At 46.4% G+C, this 16,855-nt stretch overlaps 1 protein-coding gene across 1 annotated transcript in view; it reads left to right on the top strand.

Moving 5' to 3' along the window:
• Nucleotides 1-1,023: 1,023 nt before the first annotated feature.
• Nucleotides 1,024-16,855, top strand: part of Fam124a (family with sequence similarity 124 member A) — a 46,675-nt gene continuing 30,843 nt past the window's right edge. Inside the window, exons 1-2 of the mRNA XM_057785675.1 lie at nt 1,024-1,197; nt 8,611-8,642. Of these exons, the coding sequence (XP_057641658.1) occupies nt 1,136-1,197; nt 8,611-8,642 (94 nt within the window). The 5' untranslated portion in view covers nt 1,024-1,135. The remainder of the gene's footprint in view (nt 1,198-8,610; nt 8,643-16,855) is intronic.

Here is a 16,855-nt window from a genome sequence, read left to right as displayed (position 1 = left end):
GAGTGGGAGGGACTTCAGCTGGCTAGGCTTCGCCTGTGACACCCACAGCTACCTGTAACTACTACCTGGCACGTATCGGGGCTCCCACAAACTGTTTTACAGACATGACCTCATGTAACCCACAACGGAGGTACAGGGAAGATAACAGTAGCCTAATAGGTGAAGAAATTAAGGCTCAAGGAGGTTAAATAACTTGTCTGCAAATAAAAGGTGGCTGGCTAATTAGCTGGGTGGCAGAGCATGCGCAGGGGCACCGATTCGGTCCTCAGCGCTACCCTTCAGAAGAGACTAGAATACACGTGTGACTTCCATGTCTTCTAATAGCAACACTGCTAGAATTAAGTCTAAGATGTTTTAACCACACCACCAAGTTGCCTGCTAGAGTGAAGATGACCTTCTGCTACCTCAATCCTTAACTCAACCTGAGGGATGGCGACGTTTAACAACATCCACCACCCTGTTGCTGCCAGCTTCCTTGAATGCAGGCACATCCACATCTCTTCGTGTCATTTTGAAACATAACAAAAGAATGTGCGCTGTGTTTGCGCTCTGAGCAAGGTGATAACGAACTCAGTTTCGGCAGTTCTGAGGAGCCTGGAAGAAAACACCCAGGTGTTTGAACTAGTTCCTCAAATGGAGGCATTCCACCCTGCCCTGGTTATGCTGGTGGGTGTTTACCCGGTGCTGTTAGCCGACTGAGGCCGGAAAATCTCTGGGTAAGCCCGAGGACTTCGGATTCGTCACTGTGGGCCCAGGGGAGGGCAGCTTTGCTGCGTATACTCCCATTCTGCCCGCACCAGTCACAATAGAAAACATAGCCGTTGGGCATTTCCTCGGGTGCATGCAAGATTAAACCCTGCACGCCCACTACACCCCATTCTCATAGAGATAGGCCATCTCACACCTCCCCCACTCACGCTTGCGCTCGTGCACACGCGCGCCACCCGTGCACAAGCTCGGGTCCTCGCTGGGTGGCACCCGGGCGCGCCCGCGCAGCGCAGAACGGAGGGTGCGGAGGGCGCGGCCGCGAGAGGGCGCGGCGAGCGGCTGGCACGCGGGCCGGGTCGTTGCCGGGCCCGGGTACGAGGCGCTTGGAGCGACCCGGGGCGGAGGGAGAGCGGCGGGCACGCGCGCCATGAACCCGAAGGCGGGCGGTGAGGAGGAGGACTGCGTGGACTCGGGCGCCGAGACCGGAGGGTGAGCCGGATCAGGCGGGGCGGGCGCTGAGGACTAGCGCTCGGGAACCCGAGCCACTGTGGCAGTATCGGGGCTGGGACTCAAGTGTCTTGCGGGCCAGCGGCGTGGTCCCTTGGAAGGGCCCCACACGGGACTGGAAGGTGGTGGGACCCGAGGCTCGGCGTCACCCATAGCAGCCCTGTGGCCTTTGGTGCCAGGCTCAGCCAGTATTCGCGGTCAGATAGAGATGCGCCTGCACTTGTTCCCACCAGCTGGGGAACTCTGGTAGCTCGAGAGCCTCTGGGAGTATGGCCCTGTAGATGAGGAAAGCAGGTGGAAAGGGTGGGAAGCCGGGCACAGAAAAGACTCTCCGAAACCTACTAAGAGAACTGCATAGTTTACTTATACTGTGTTACTGAGCCTCTCCACCCCGCCAGCCTTGGGTACCCGCAGGATGGTGTGATCAGGGGTCTTGTATGCTTCAAAGGACTCAAGTAATTAGCTCAAACCTTTGGAGGCTAATTAGCCCTCTCCCAACAGCAGTTTTCTTGTGTAGGACAAAAGAATGCGTTTTCAGAAACGAATGTCCCCCAATGGTTTCCACCCAGTCTCTATCTAGAGGATTTCCCTATGCACAGTCAGCGCTACATCCAGGATGCCCCGTAGGAAGGACTGTCTTCTACAATCTAGAGAAATTCTGCTAGAGGTCAGGGGCTACCCAGACTACAGAAGACCTCGGAATTCCTGGAAGGTGGAGAGGGTTCAAGCTAATTTTAGGATTTGGCAATCTGCTGAGGACACAGAGAGAGGCGTGTCCCAGAATAGACCTCGGTTCTGAACTAACCCAAGAAGGTGTCCCTCAAACTCTTCCTGTCTCCAACCCCCACCCTTCCTTGCAGCCTCCTCTGTCACCCCTACCCTAAATCTGGACTTGCATTTTTCCCTACAGTGGTCTTTCCCTGTTACTCAACTGTATTACCCGTAATGCAAGAGTAACTTGATTTGAAGCCCCCACCCTCGTTTTTGCTTTAATTTTGTTTGTGTGAAACTTGCCAATTTAGTTTCTTTCCTGATTTTTATGGCGCTTAGGGTGCCAGCCTAAGGCCTCGTGCACAATAGACAAGAATCCTTACACTATGTCATTTAGTTGACCATGCTTGGTTCCTCTCTCCTCCCCCATTAGCTGGACCATGTAGAGAAGAAACGAAGCAAAAGTTGCCAGCTCTTTTATTTCTAGTGTGAAGCAGTCACTGTCCCACTAATTTTTAACTCGCAGCGCTCTTCAAAAGCAGATGCTTGCCAGAAGGTCCTAGCCTTGGAGAAGAGGGAATAAGCATTGATTTTAAGGTGGTGTCTTCACCCCAGGAGGCAGGCTAGCCAGAGAACTACCATGGGCTCCTGGGAAGGGTTGGTTAATGTGGAGACTCCCAAGCTCCTCTTTTCTGCTTGTCACTAGAGTGTTGCTGTAACAGGACAGAACTGTTTGAAGAATTCTTATTACATCACTAGCAGACTTAAATTAAAATGTAAAATGATATTATTTGAAACAGAAGTTTCATGTCCCCTAGCCTTGTATTTGCTAATCTACCCCTGTATGCTTTGAATTTTAGTTTAGCTATCAAATGTGTGTTAATAGTCGGCTCATTTTTCTGGTGTTTTCCCTTTCTGGTCTAGTCAAGCATAGAGCACACAGAACTCTAAATGTTTGCTCCTTGTTGTTGTTGTTGTAAGCACAGTCTCCTGTAGTCCAGGTTGAACTTGGAATCACCAAGTAGTCAATGACAACCTTAAGCTCTGATCTTCCTGCCTGCCTTCCCAAGTGCTGGGATTATAGGAATTTACCATTTGTCAGGATTTCCTTAACAGTGTTCCTCTCCATTCCAAGTGTTTATAGCTCTTTTGTCTATCGAGGGCAAAAACTAAACATGGTCTTGGACTGCGAGTTCCTCCCATGCTGGCCAGTTGTCCTCAGGCCTTTCTTTGCTCTTTGACCTGGCCATCCTGGCCTGCTTTTCTGATGCCTCCCTTTTTACCACCTACCCTTTCTGCCAGCTCTACCTTTTCTGCCTGGCATTCCTATCTATCAGGTGAAATTCTTCTCTCTCTCTCTCTCTCTCTCTCTCTCTCTCTCTCTCTCTCTCTCTCTCAAAATCCGCCTCAAATGACATATCCACTAGGATGTCAGTCCTTAACTTGGGGTCCATAACTGGCTTTGAGACATATACAAAATAATAGACTCAGTAAAGTTTTGTGAGAAGAAAAAAAAATTGAATTGAATTCTCAAACTAGGCCATGATCCCTTCTAACCCAAGTTAGGGGAGAATGGGGGATGTTTCAGGGTCAGCAGAGGCAGTCTGAAGAAACATTAAGATGGGCTGTCAGACACCGGGTGTATTTGGAGTTCAGTGTGGAGATCTAACATGACAGTATCTTTGGAACTGTCCTTGAAGCCCTGGGAGAGGTGAACTCAACGCATGTTGCAGTGAACATCTACCCAGCATCCGCCATGTGCTGCCTGCTGTTCTAAACCTCTGCATGCCTCATTGGCTCACTGAGTCCTTAGCCAGCTCAGTGCAGCCTGCTGTCCTTAAGCCTAGCTTGAGAAGCCATTGCGTTGAAATGTCAGGCAAAGGCAGGGAAACTGATGGCAATGCCCCAGAAGGAGGAACAGGCTGTCCTGGAAGCCGAGAGAGGGTTAAGTTGTTGAGAAACCATGATCAATAATGTCTAGCTGAAAATCTCATTCAAATAAGGACTGTGGAGTGGCCTTTTATTAATGGAGAAACCGGAGGGAGACTTTGAGAGTAGAGTGGTAGTGTGAAGCCAGATGAGATTGTCTCTAGAAAGGAGTAAAGGTGAGGAAAGGGTGAGGGCTGAGCCATGTGTCTAGAAAGTTATCCAGAAAAATGAGGAGTAGAAAGGCATTCAAGTTAGAATACCCCTGCTTCAGCCGATACCAGGCTCCATATATTCTTTATACCCAACACAATAGACACACAGATTCTTTTAGACACCTTAAGGAGGCCAGACATCATCATTCAGAACACCCAGCCCATGCCTTGGTATTGTTATTATTTCACGTATAGGTTGTAGCAAGTCAATGGGTGTATATGGCTTATTGGTCTGCAGCCCCTGTCTTCTGCATGCTTCCCACCTAGCAACCGTTGTCAAGGAACCATTTCCTCTATAATTAGTCCTTGTTTTCTTTCAGGGGAAATGCCTTTTCCAACCTACCTGCACCTAACCTGGGCCAAGACTAAAGGCAGACTCAGTGTTCTGTGGCAATTGATGTCATTTGGAAGCTCCCCTGGGAAATGAGCCTGCGCTTCTGTGTGCTGTTAGGAGAAACTAGCAAGCCACTTTTGGCAAAGTAGCTTTTGACACAGAATTTCTTCACAGAGGGACAGGCACTTCTTGAAAATACAAATAAAAGCCATTGCCAGCAATGACAATTTCATTAGTGCATCTCCAAGACATGGCCTCCACACTGCTCTTTCACGTGTGGCCATACCTAGTGAATTGTTTTCCTCCGGTAGTTTGGTCTGACATCAGTGGAATTCCGCCTGTGTGCCAGCTGCCACTGACCTTTTGGCCCAGGGCAATATCACGCCTTTCAGGGAACTACACCCCGTGCTTCGCTGCAGCCTATGAGGAGAGGCAGGCACTGAGAAGTGAAACAGGTAGATGGGAAAGAATAGGTACGAGAACATTTTAAATGGGCCAGCATTTTTTTTTAAAGGAAATCTTATATAGAAGACAAGTGACTTTGTAGCCCTGTATGAAGTTGGTGTCCAAGGCTAGTTAGTTCTGTTACCATGACCTTCAATTTGGTGTACTAAGAATCAGCAGGGGAAGTCCATGACACAGGGAGCCCTGGTTTTGCAATAACAGGAAGGTCAGTTTTACAGAAAGGTCAAGTTCCATTCTTAGGCCATGGTTTCCTGGAAAAGAGAATCTAGAAAGATATTCCTCTTATAAAATGAGTATATATGCAAATTGCCTGGTGAGATCCCAGCAGCAGTGAACAATCTTAATTACAGAATACCTTCCCATATAATCCTGATGCAGCAATTAGCATACAAATATTAAAACAATATTTGGATATTTTGTGTGTGTGTGTGTGTGTGTATGTGTGTGTGTGTATCGGGTGAGAGAATAATCCTTGTGTTAGTGTATGCCATCTACTGTATAGGTTCAAGAGTTTTTTTTTTTTTTAATTTATTTACTATGTATACAATATTCTGTCTACGTGTATTCCTGCAGGCCAGAAGAGGGCACCAGACCTTACTTATTACAGATGGTTGTGAGCCACCATGTGGTTGCTGGGAATTGAACTCAAGACCTTTGGAAGAGCAGGCAATGCTCTTAATCGCTGAGCCATCTCTCCAGCCCCTAGGTTCAAGAGTTTGACATTCGAAAATTCCTGTTTACCTTTCACGCTCCATGCTGAAAGACTTGCATGCTATGTGCAGAGATAGCAGGGGAACACTTTGTGATCTGAGGCCAATAAACAGAAATCTCAAGCTGTCCCTATCCATCCTGAATAAGTTTGAGGAACACCAAGTCCTACAGAGCAGTCTGGTCAAATACCTGATTGTTTTTCTGAAATTATTTTAACCTGTTTATTCATGAAGTTGTCTTAAGCTTTACAGTTTGCCTCTCACTGGCAATGCCACTAAATCATCTTATTTAGAATATGAGCCGCAGACGTGGGCATACCTTGACTCAGCCTGTATTCCCCAAACATGGTCATTTTTCTAAGGACAGGACGTAAATAAATATAAAACTTTATTCATAAATATCCCATCACCCTGTATCTTGTAAACATGAACCAAGAACAATCACACAGTCATTCCCGAAGAGAAGGGGTTGGATAAATTGCAGTGCATCTGAATTTATCTGCAGTGGTAACTTAAGGAGCTGCCAAGCAGCATGGTTTAAACTAAAAAGAGCAGTTCAGAGCCGTTATCTTTATCATTGTGTTGAGATGCAGATTACATAAACTTGGAACCAGAAAGCTGGAGAGCAAGGAGAAATCTTTGATGCCGCTTCTGTTTGATGTGTTTTAATGGGATGAAGGCCACAGAACTGGGCAGAGACCACCCTCTGTGGAGAAAAGGGTCTGTGTTTTAATTAGTGAGCATGAATGTCCTTGAAAGTCAGACATGATTAGATGGGTGCTGTGCAAATTGGCTGCTGTGTGAAGGAGTTGGGGTTCACAAGTCTGCCAGAGACTGGCCAACTGGCAAGCCTAGCCCCAACATTACTGTGAAAGCCTTGAGAGATTTAGGGGGACCTCATGGAGGAGTGTCCTTTATGTTAGCACTTATCCTAAAATACTACCAAATGCACTTTAAGATTCTTGAATTATGGTTTCAATGTAATTTTCAGTCTATGATCATATCCATCCGTGTGCAGATCTGTACAATGCCTGCCAGTGTGAATCTCATCTTTGGCAAACCCTAGCTGGAAAGACTGGCACATTCTTCTATAGGAGACATAGTAATATTACACTCTCCGTGTCAGATGGGCAGACGTGGGTAACTGTGCAGTTTTTGCAAAGTCTGGCCATGTTCATCGTGTGTCAGAAGGTCTTTGCTACTAATCTGGTATAGTGGATGCTTGCTGGTCATTCACGGTATTTTATAGAGCTACATTTCTCAGTGTCATCCCTGTGTGTTGTTTCTACTCTGTCTGGCTCCAGATGGAATTTAAGGTGCCAAGGCTGGGTGTGGAAATCCTGGGTTTCAGTATGTTACCAATCCTTGATGCTTTCACTTTCCTCAGCCAAGATGGCACTGTGCCTCAGCCCAACTCGTCCTACTTCTTAGCTTGCTCATTACCCACCCGCTCTGCCTAGTGAGTCTACACCCTGTCGCTCCTCACTTCCTGGTCTCCATACAGAAAGTCCCACTTCCGTTTTCCACTGACCAGACCAATGGACTAGACTTAGAATCACCTTGGAGACACAGCTCTGGACATCTCAGTGAAGATGCTACCAGAGAGGCTCTCTTGAGCAGGGAAGACCCATCTTGAATGTGGGTGGCACCATCCCACAGGCTGAGGTCCTGGACTGAATGAAAAGAGAAAGCGGAAGTGAGCTGAGAGCAGCATCCATCCCTCTCCACTTCCTGCCTGCACACAGGTTGACCAGTTGCCTCACACTCTCCCCCACCTCAGACAGACCCTTCCTCCCTTCCTTAAGTTGTGCTTGTCAGGCATTTTGTCGTTGTGACTAATATGACAACAGGGGAAACAAAATTGAATTTGGCGCATGGGAGTGCAGTTTATAAAGATATGCAAATCCCTTTTGCCGTTTTTATTCTTTCCAATTTGAAACAACAATGACTGTAATTACTAAAATATTTCATTTAAAAAAGAGAAAAACAATGTCCGTTGCCTTCCATTTTATTCCTTCCCAATAAATCATGGCATTATGGTCTGTGAAGTGTAGTAATTTTAACACATAAAAGGCAATTTTTAAAAGGTTTTATATGCACTTTGTAAATGCTATAAATGGAGTGGAAATTGGATCATTCAAGAAAGGCAACTGGAGGCTAAGGTGATAAAAGGAGTTTATGCCTATAAAATTAAACCTAATGTGGAGCTTTATTTGCCTAACTACCTCCGCTAACTGCCAGGCAGTGTGAATCCCTGCATCCCTAAGGCATTAATTTCCTACTAAAAATGACTTTGGGGTGCAAGAGAATAAACAGCTTCTATACCAAATTCCTTGCCAAGGAGGAAAGCCTTGACAGCTCTGCCCATGGGGCAGGAACTTGGCGGGATTCCCATTCTCGTAGTGACTGACTGCCAGCCACTGAGTCCCCAGGATAAAACCCATATGGGCCACTTCTCAACCCCCCTTCCCCATCACAGTCCACACCCGGCAACTCTCCTACCTAGCAGGATCAGGAAGGGAAATCCACAGAAGTGCCCTGTGCTGAAGGTCCTGCTGGTCAGCCAGTCCTGGAGTGTGGACACACCCCTATTTCCCAGCCCAATGCTGTCCTCCTTCCTCAGGGTCCCTTCCATCATGTCATCAAAGAAGCATCCAGAGATGCTGTGTGAACCCTGGCAAAGGGCTCCTTAGTGAGAATACAACCTCAGGGACTTGTGAAGCTGTTGAAGACTTGGAGGCTTTCTCACCAGAAAAATAAACAAACATTCCAAAACTTTCCGGCAAATTCAGAGGCCTGAGACCCTCATAGGGTGACTCATGGAGCCCATGTGAAGGCCCCAGTGTCGCTTTCAGAATCCAGACATAGCACTGATTTGCACAAAAGAAGCCTCAACACCGTTCTTCGCCAGTGACAGCTTCAGCAGGCAAATGCTACTAGCTACCACATCACCACTAACGGAGCTCTTAGATCAAGTGGTTCATTTGGGTGAAAGAAAAATGATATCTAAGTCTCCCTACATCTTATGTTTCAGGTCCGACTACAGCCATCTGTCCTCCACCAGCAGTAAGTATTCTTTGAACGTCCTTCTAAGTTGTCTTTTAAATTTTTTAAATATAGTTACATCATTTTCCTGCTTGCTCTCCACCCCCTCCCACAAACCCGCAAGTCCCTTCCAAATCCATAACCTCCTCTTTAACCATCGTTATTGCATATTCATATAGACAAGAAACATAAGTAGAGCCTGCTCGGTCCATGCGGTGTTGCTGTGTGTGTGAGTTTTTAGGGCTGACGACTCAGTATTGGATAATCAACCACGGGGCGGGGGGCTCACGACTCATCCCTGAGAAGACTAATTCTCTCTTAGCAGTTGTCAGTTGCATGTGGCTCCCTATCTAGGGGTGGGGGGATATGTGAGATTTCCCCCATCTCTGTTGGGGTGTCAACTGCTGATGGAATTGTTCAGGTCTTGAGAGGCTGTCATGTGGTTGAGATTCCATGGGTGCAGCTTCCCTGCCATAACTAGAAGGCACAGTCTCCCAGCAAACTGCCTGCTCTTCTGGCTCTCAGAATCTCTCTACCCCACTTCCATGATGACCCCTGGGCCATAGACACAGGAATTGTGTAGTAGATGTATTTATTAATTGAGTTCATCATTATCTGCATTTTGACGAGTTGTACTTTCTGAAATAGTCTCCAGCTGCAAAAAAGAATCTCCTTTGCTTAGGGTAAGATCTCCACTTAACTGTGTGTATAAAGCTAAGTATTTAGAGTAAGTTAGGAATTACGCTAATTTAGGAAAGGGGCATTTGTAGGTTCTCCTTTAAGATCCACCATCTCCCTAGCCACAGGTAGTTGTCCTGTTCAGTAGGCCTTGAGTCCATTGAGACAGCTGTTGGCTACTGCTAAGATTGAATGCCGCTCTTGCACGTTTAGGGGTCTCTTGTCACACTGGGCATTGCTGTGGTTCACAGGTGTCAAAGATGGGTAAGGCTGGTGATTGCTTACACCCCTCAGCGGCTTTCACGGTGGTTTCTAGTACCCACTCCTTCCTGTTGGAATTGAAATATTGGGACATTTGTATATTGGAACTATATAAATTGTCTTATTTATGTTTAATAAAAAAGAAAGAAAGCTGGTTTCTAGGAGGAGGTGCTCAGGTCAATTTAATCTCAGATCCGCTGGGTCCTATGTCCAAATATGTAGAGTCTCCAGCAATAGGGATTTACCTTTAGCTTCTGGGAGGCAACCAGAGGCAATAGCATTAGTCTATAGTGTTTTAGGAGCCTTTGAGCTCCCCTGCCTACTAACTCAAAAGGAAGTTTCCCATGCCTGGTACTAGAATTTTTGTTAGATAGTCTATAGTTCTTGGGTAGAGTATTATAGCTAGCCCAAAGTGGTGTAACTGCATTTATACTGTCTATGTATTTATAGTTATATATGCTCATATGCTTATATGTATAACTTTAAAATAATAATTCCCCAAATCTCTGTGAGTTCAAGGTCTACAGAGTGAGTTCTAGGACAGCCAAGGCTACACAGAGAAACCCTGCCTCGAAAACACAAGCAAAAAACCAAAAAATCCTTGTGCCCTTTTCAAACATCCTGAGTGTTACGTATCCCTCCTCCCTCCCTCTCCTGTATTGATGCCCCTCACCCCAGCTATAGACCTCTCCCCTGCTTTCCCCATTTTCCCCTTCCTATCACCTGTATCCTGCTAGCCCCTTTCTCCTGGCTTCTGCAGTTACTCCAGACTGTATATTGACATCTGAAGATTGGGAGCTAGGAACCACAGATAAGAGAGAACACGTGACATTTGTCTTTCTGGGTCTGGGTTACATGACTCAGTGTAATATTTTCTAGCTCCATCCATTTACCTGCAAAATTTGTTCTTTCATTTTTCTCTACATATAAGTAATATTTCATTGTAAATGTGTACAATGTGTTCTCATTATCCATTTATTGGCTGGAGGACATTAAGGCTGTCTCCATTTCATGGCTATTGTGAATAAAAACTGTAGTGGAATGGCTGGTCAGGAATCCGTGGAGTGGGAGGTAGAGGCCTTTGGGTATTTGCCAAGATGTGGTGTAGTTGAGTTATGTGGTAGGTTTATTTTCAACTTTTGAGAGTTCTCCACAAATTTCCAGAGTAGCTGCCCCTGTTTGCAATCGCACCATGAATGAGCGGTCCCTTTTCCCACCTCCTCACCAGCATCTGCAGGCAGTGGTTCTGGTGATCTTTGCCATTCCGACTGCTTTGGGGTCCTTTGTTGTTGTTGTCCCATATAAATTTTAACATGCTTTTCTCTCTTTCTGTGAAGGTTGCCCTGGGGCTTTTGATTAGGATCGGACTGAATCTGTAAATGGCTTTGGGTCGAAATGTCGTCATCACAGCCCTAGCTGTCCTGGAACTAACTCTTGTAGACCAGGCTGGCCTCGAACTTGGATGTAGGCATTTTATTAGCCCATGTTCCTATTTTGTAATTCCTGGCTTATAAGTGATCATTAAATGTAATAAAGATATGAGTAAAAATAGTTTTTATATGGATACTCTGAACATTGAGAGGTGCTTATACTTAATATCGAAATGTAAGTAAGTGTATGCACAAGGAGTGAGACCTCATGTCTAGACAGGATTTTTAGTGATTAAAAGCATTACATCAAAGCTCTTCATATTGGTTGAACATTTGTTTTAGAATTACCCAAAACAATTGTCTTACAATAAAAGCCTTGACTTTTTGAGTTGGTAAATACCGGGTTGCTCTGCCCTCCCTCACGGTCCTGTTAAACTCTCAGCTCTAATTCCCAACTGGATAGACCCTTAATTGGATCATTATGTTTATTGATGTTCTGGCTGGGTTTTCCTCTGCAATAGGGACCGTGAGAAAAGCTGAGCATCTGGAATTGTGATTTAGTGTCAAATTAAACTTGGTTATTAGGGGGGACGGCAGTGAGCCCTTTCTGGTGTTCTAGCTAGCTGAAGGCCCGTTGGCTCTGAAAGACAAGCCCTTATAATCATGAGAGCAGTATTTAGCTGCTCTACAGCCAAAGCTCCAGAGCTGTTCTCTAGACTGCTGTTTTCATCCCTGTTTGACCCAGACCCGACACTGCCTCGAGAATAGTTTCTCTTTAAAATAGCTGCCTACCACAATTGCTGAATTTGGAGCTCTCATTGCTGTCCTCTAGGTCACAACAGCAAGCCTGGTCATTTAGTTTGGATCTTTCCCTCTGCTCAGTTGTCTTTAGCTGCAGTCTGGAGTTGTGATCCCTCTGGGGTAGCTGGGGTCAGTCCTAAGTCACCGTTCTTCCTTTTCCCTGGAGTTGAGACCTCATACACAGCGTGTGCTTCTATCGGGAACTATGCTTGCCTATAAATGATAAAGAAAGATAAGCGCTAAGCAAATAGAGATTTATTCTCCTCTGTTGTGAAATGACCATAGCCGAGGAGGCAGTGCAGATCTGGAGAACGTTTTTTGTTTTTGTTTTTGTTTTTAATTTTTTTTGGAATTACTTGTTTTAGTTTTTTAATTTTATTTATTTATTTTTTAAATATTTATTTATTATGTATACAGCATTCCTTCCATGTGTGCCCGCAAGCCAGAAGGGGGCGCCAGGTCTCATTATAGATGGCTGTGAGCCACCATGTGGTTGCTGGGAATTGAACTCAGGACCTCTGGAAGAGCAGCCCCTGAGAGCCACTGAGCCATCTCTCCAGCCCCTGGAGAGCGTTTTCATCATTCTGCCACACCGTGCTCAGCTCTTGGCTTCCATCCTTAAGGTTGCCTGAGAGCGACGATATGGCTACGCCAACAATCATCTTCACATCCTTATTCTCAACAGGAGAAAGAGAAGAGGAGGGTCAGAGTGTTGCCAAAGTCCTTAGGGTCAAAGCCCGACAGCCCTAACAAGCCAGGCTTGGCCACCCGTCCTCAGTACACCAACTAAAAGCCATGGGTAACAATGGAAAGCAGGGAGAGGTGTGGTTTGGTTTTTGGGTTGTGGGTTTTTTTCCAGTGTGGCAACACTGGGATGAGAAAGTCTACACTCATCATGAGTTTTAGGTTAAAACCGAGGACCAGAGGAAAGCGTAACTAAGCAACTGGGTCAATGTGCTGTCCTGCCCATCGTTGTCATGGCAACTGTGTGGACTTTCTTCCTGGGAAGCCAGTTCCTCCCCTGTCACCAGGCTTCAGCTTTTCTGTGTTCCCCCACCCCACCCCCAACCCCTCCAGTATAAGACTCCTGGGGAATTCTGATCTCTTACACTGTCAAGTCAATAGTTCCCATGACCATGGGACTGTTGAGCTGCATTCCTGGCCCTGCGTCTGGCTTTTAAAGTTTTCCCAAAGACATTACCTGGTCATTTTCTTATCCTTTGAGCCAGATCTTCATCAAATGTTTATCTTTAGTTCTGAGGAGTCAGCAACCCTCTGCTGACACTAAAGAGTAATGGTGGGTCACAGCTGCCCTTCCTCAGCTCAGCACCTGGCCTGACTACTCCTAGCCAGGAACATAAATCTTGCCCCCCCACACATACACACACACATGCTGAAAGCCCCTTGGGCAGTCATTGAAAAAGAATGCACTTTTTGAAAAGATTTTTTTTAAGTCTACCATGGAAAACAAATATCTCCATTATGCAATATGCTCTTCCAAGTAGATTGCTAAAATTACATCTCCTATGACCTAAATAATCATACTCAAAGGGCAGAGTAGGGACAGGATGTCAAGTGTGTCATTGTGTAGCTTTGGAGCCTGTCCTGGAATTAGCTCTATAGACCAGGCTGACCTCAAACTCACAGAGATCCGCCTGCCTCTGCCTCCCTAGTGCTGGGATTAAAGGCGTGCACCACCACTGGGTTATAAACTTTTAGCCGAATTGTGTTACAGATTAAAGATTTTTTTAATCATACCAAATAAATTTATAAATCCGGTGATAGAGTTTACAGCATAGTCTTAAGAGTTTTTCTTTTTTCTTTCTTTTTTTAGAGCAGATCACAAAAATTGTAGTAATAAAAGATTTTGAAAGAACATTAGCGATAAGAGACTTTTGGAAGTGCAGAGCAAGTTTAGCTACTGGCAGCTGCCAACATCTATGAGGATTTAGAAGTCAAATGGGTCAGTTTTTGGCCGTTGATCTGTACTGAGGCCAAGCTGTATGCAATTCAAGGAGGAGCGAGAGTCGCAGAATGAAATTTCGCTGGAGGGAATTTCTATAAGCTCCAAAAGAGAGAAGAGGGCATGGAGGGGTGGGGCAGAAAGCCTAGTGACCCAAATGGGCTCCGGCTTTGAGAAGCTTCAGGAGGAGAGCAGAAGGAAGAGACAGCTCTGAGCAGGGAGAGGGAATTTTAATGGGGAGCTGAGAGCAGGAGCTGCAGGACTGCAGGTAGGAGCCCAGGGACAGAGAACAGGATCCCACAGGCCAGGGCCGGCTTAAGGAAGCTGCAGGACTGCAGGTAGGAGCCCAGGGACAGAGAACAGGATCCCACAGGCCAGGGCCGGCTTAAGGAAGCTGCAGGACTGCAGGTAGGAACCCAGGGACAGAGAACAGGATCCCACAGGCCAGGGCCGGCTTAAGGAAGCTGCAGGACTGCAGGTAGGAGCCCAGGGACAGAGAACAGGATCCCACAGGCCAGGGCCGGCTTAAGGAAGCTGCAGGACTGCAGGTAGGAACCCAGGGACAGAGAACAGGATCCCACAGGCCAGGGCCGGCTTAAGGAAGCTGCAGGACTGCAGGTAGGAACCCAGGGACAGAGAACAGGATCCCACAGGCCAGGGCCGGCTTAAGGAAGCTGCAGGACTGCAGGCAGCTCCTAGGAGAAGAGAAAAAGGGTTGTATAGCAGGAAGGAGCTGAGCAAAGATAGGGCAGCAAAGTGTCACTGATGCCAGGAGTTTCGGGAATGCAGGCAGTGCCCTGGAGGAGGACACAAGGAAAATGTCACAGGTATCAGCCATGGACTGCACCTCCTAGGAGGAGGCAAGAAATAGTAGCCAGGGGTGCAGGGGACAACGTGTCCATTTGAAGAGAATTTCCATCAGGGGCTTCCCCAAGTGAAAAGGGAAACTTGTCAGAAAGAAAAATGTTCCAAACCAGAGGAAAGGCATCCCTTGTTCTTGTGACTGGGGCCAGTGGAGGTAAGAGGAGCTTCCTGGCACACCAGTGTGACTTTTGTAGTAGTAGACAAAGCCGGCAGCTCCATGGCGACACTTATCTAGAAGAGAGATCTGGCTATGTGGGTATAGTTGGCTCCAGGAGCCAGAGAGACTGAGAGAGGAGGAGAGGTGGGGGTCAAGAATTGGGGGTCAAATCTGATGGACAGCAGGAGCCAGCAAATGATCCATACATACCTTAGGGAAGTCCAATCAGCTGCTTGGTTCAGCGAGGCCAAGTTCCTTGGAAGAGAGGTCATACATGCCAGCCCTGGGTTTCAGCACCAGATGAAGGAAATCAGTGAACTTTACAAACTAGAATGGAGGGGAGGGGGAAAGTTTATTCCAGACTGGCAAGGCTATCTCTTGGGAAAACAGAAAGAAGCAATAAGGGGAAATTCCTGGGGTTTTAAGGGAACAGGTGTCTGGGAGAAGGGGTGGAGGGATTTGAAACATCAAGAGTAGAACCTGAAGGAGCCTAGAGGCTAGCATAGACCTTGATATGCTAATAGGTACCACAGGCCTGGGTTGAGAGCCATAGGTCCCCTTTGCTCCAGATAAAAGAATGATTCCTTTTAGGCAGGTCGAGATTATTTTCTCTATTCCCCGAGGGAATGCTGGCTTTTGTCTAAGTGCTAGACTTTGGGGAAAGGAATTTCTTGTTACTAGACAACCCCCAGCTTCTCCAGACTGTTTGCAGACTGCAAGCCAAGGATTGCAATGTTCCCCTCGTTGTCCATCTCTGAGGCAAGGATGATTGAGTCGATGGGTAAGGCCTCCTCTTCATGATCTGGAGTCTCACTTGCACTTGTGATCCCTTCCAACCAGGGAGGGTGTGTGACTGGGGGTTTCTTTAACATGTGGCTTCTTTGGGAAGGGCGGGGGGTGAACTTTTCCCAGTTACGAGTGGTTCACTTGTCCTTTATCGGTTGCTGGGTTCAGCTCCACTTTTGTGCTTTCTGAAATGTTCAGCGCACTGTGGCCCTGAGAGAATTTCACTGAAATAAAGAAAGAGGAATTCCATCCACTCTCAGAATTTTAAGCGGTGTTTCAGGAACTCTGGTGAGATCATCAAGCCATGAGGCACGATTTGCATTCTTAAGTGGTTTGAATAAAAGGGGCAAATTTTATAAACAGGATGAGAGGAAAACAATAATTATACTAGGGAAAAATTTAAGTGTACCACGTAGAGCTGCTGAGATCTGAGCCCGGTGATTGGGTATTTCCAGTCACATAGAGATTATAAGCACACTTGGGAATTACTCTTAGAAGGTACTAGGAGCTTAAAAATTACATTTTTAGGACCACATGACATCTCTTAAGGCTCTCTAACCCCAGAATAGTGCATGTAGGAAACAGACGAAGAACTAGCTGTATATGACTCTCCCAATTTGGGCCTAAAGTGGCTCCAGCTACAAGATCAAGGAGCTTTCCTGGCTCCTTTCCACTAGAGGAATCAAAAGAGTTATGGGTATTTTCCCAATAGGAAGTCTAGGCATCTTGGCTGGCCACAAGGCACTGAAGCTGGCCAGGACCCACACCAGGCTTATCATTCCTGCCATGCTGCAGGGCCGTACTGAGCGTGCCTCCTGTCCTGAGACCATCTTTTCTTGCACGTTACTGCCTTTTGAGTTTCTGCTTCCTCTTGCAGTTTCAGGATACTTATCGGAGCATCAAAGATTGGCATTTTACACTGGTTAGCTTCGTGAATCCAATAGCTTGTTGGAGAGAAGTGAGCTCACTCTGGTTGAATCACTAGCTTAACTGCTGTCTGTAAGGAGGAGGTGGCAGAGACAGCTACTGTGTCACAGGAGCTCCACACAGACCCCACAGCACGAGAGTTATCATTTTCTTCCTATTTATTAGAGGTGATCACTTATTGGTAGATTTCTCTTCCTTAGAGTCAGTTTTTATTATATCATTCCTCCAAAGGAAGATCAGTATTTTGGTAGCCCTGGTAGCATGGAATTTAACTCTGATCTGTTTGGAAACATTATCATCCCATTTCCCTCCTGTCTTTAGCACATGATTGTGATTCTCGGGACACATGTTCTTCAGAGTCCTGGTCTGTAAATGCTCACACACCCGAATCTGTTCATTATCCTCATGGAGGATTATCTGAGCCGTT

This window comes from Chionomys nivalis, chromosome 12, assembly GCF_950005125.1.
Source record: "Chionomys nivalis chromosome 12, mChiNiv1.1, whole genome shotgun sequence".
Lineage (NCBI taxonomy): Eukaryota > Metazoa > Chordata > Mammalia > Rodentia > Cricetidae > Chionomys > Chionomys nivalis.
Note: the sequence above shows the minus strand (reverse complement) of the source record. Positions and strands in the feature narration are given on the sequence as shown.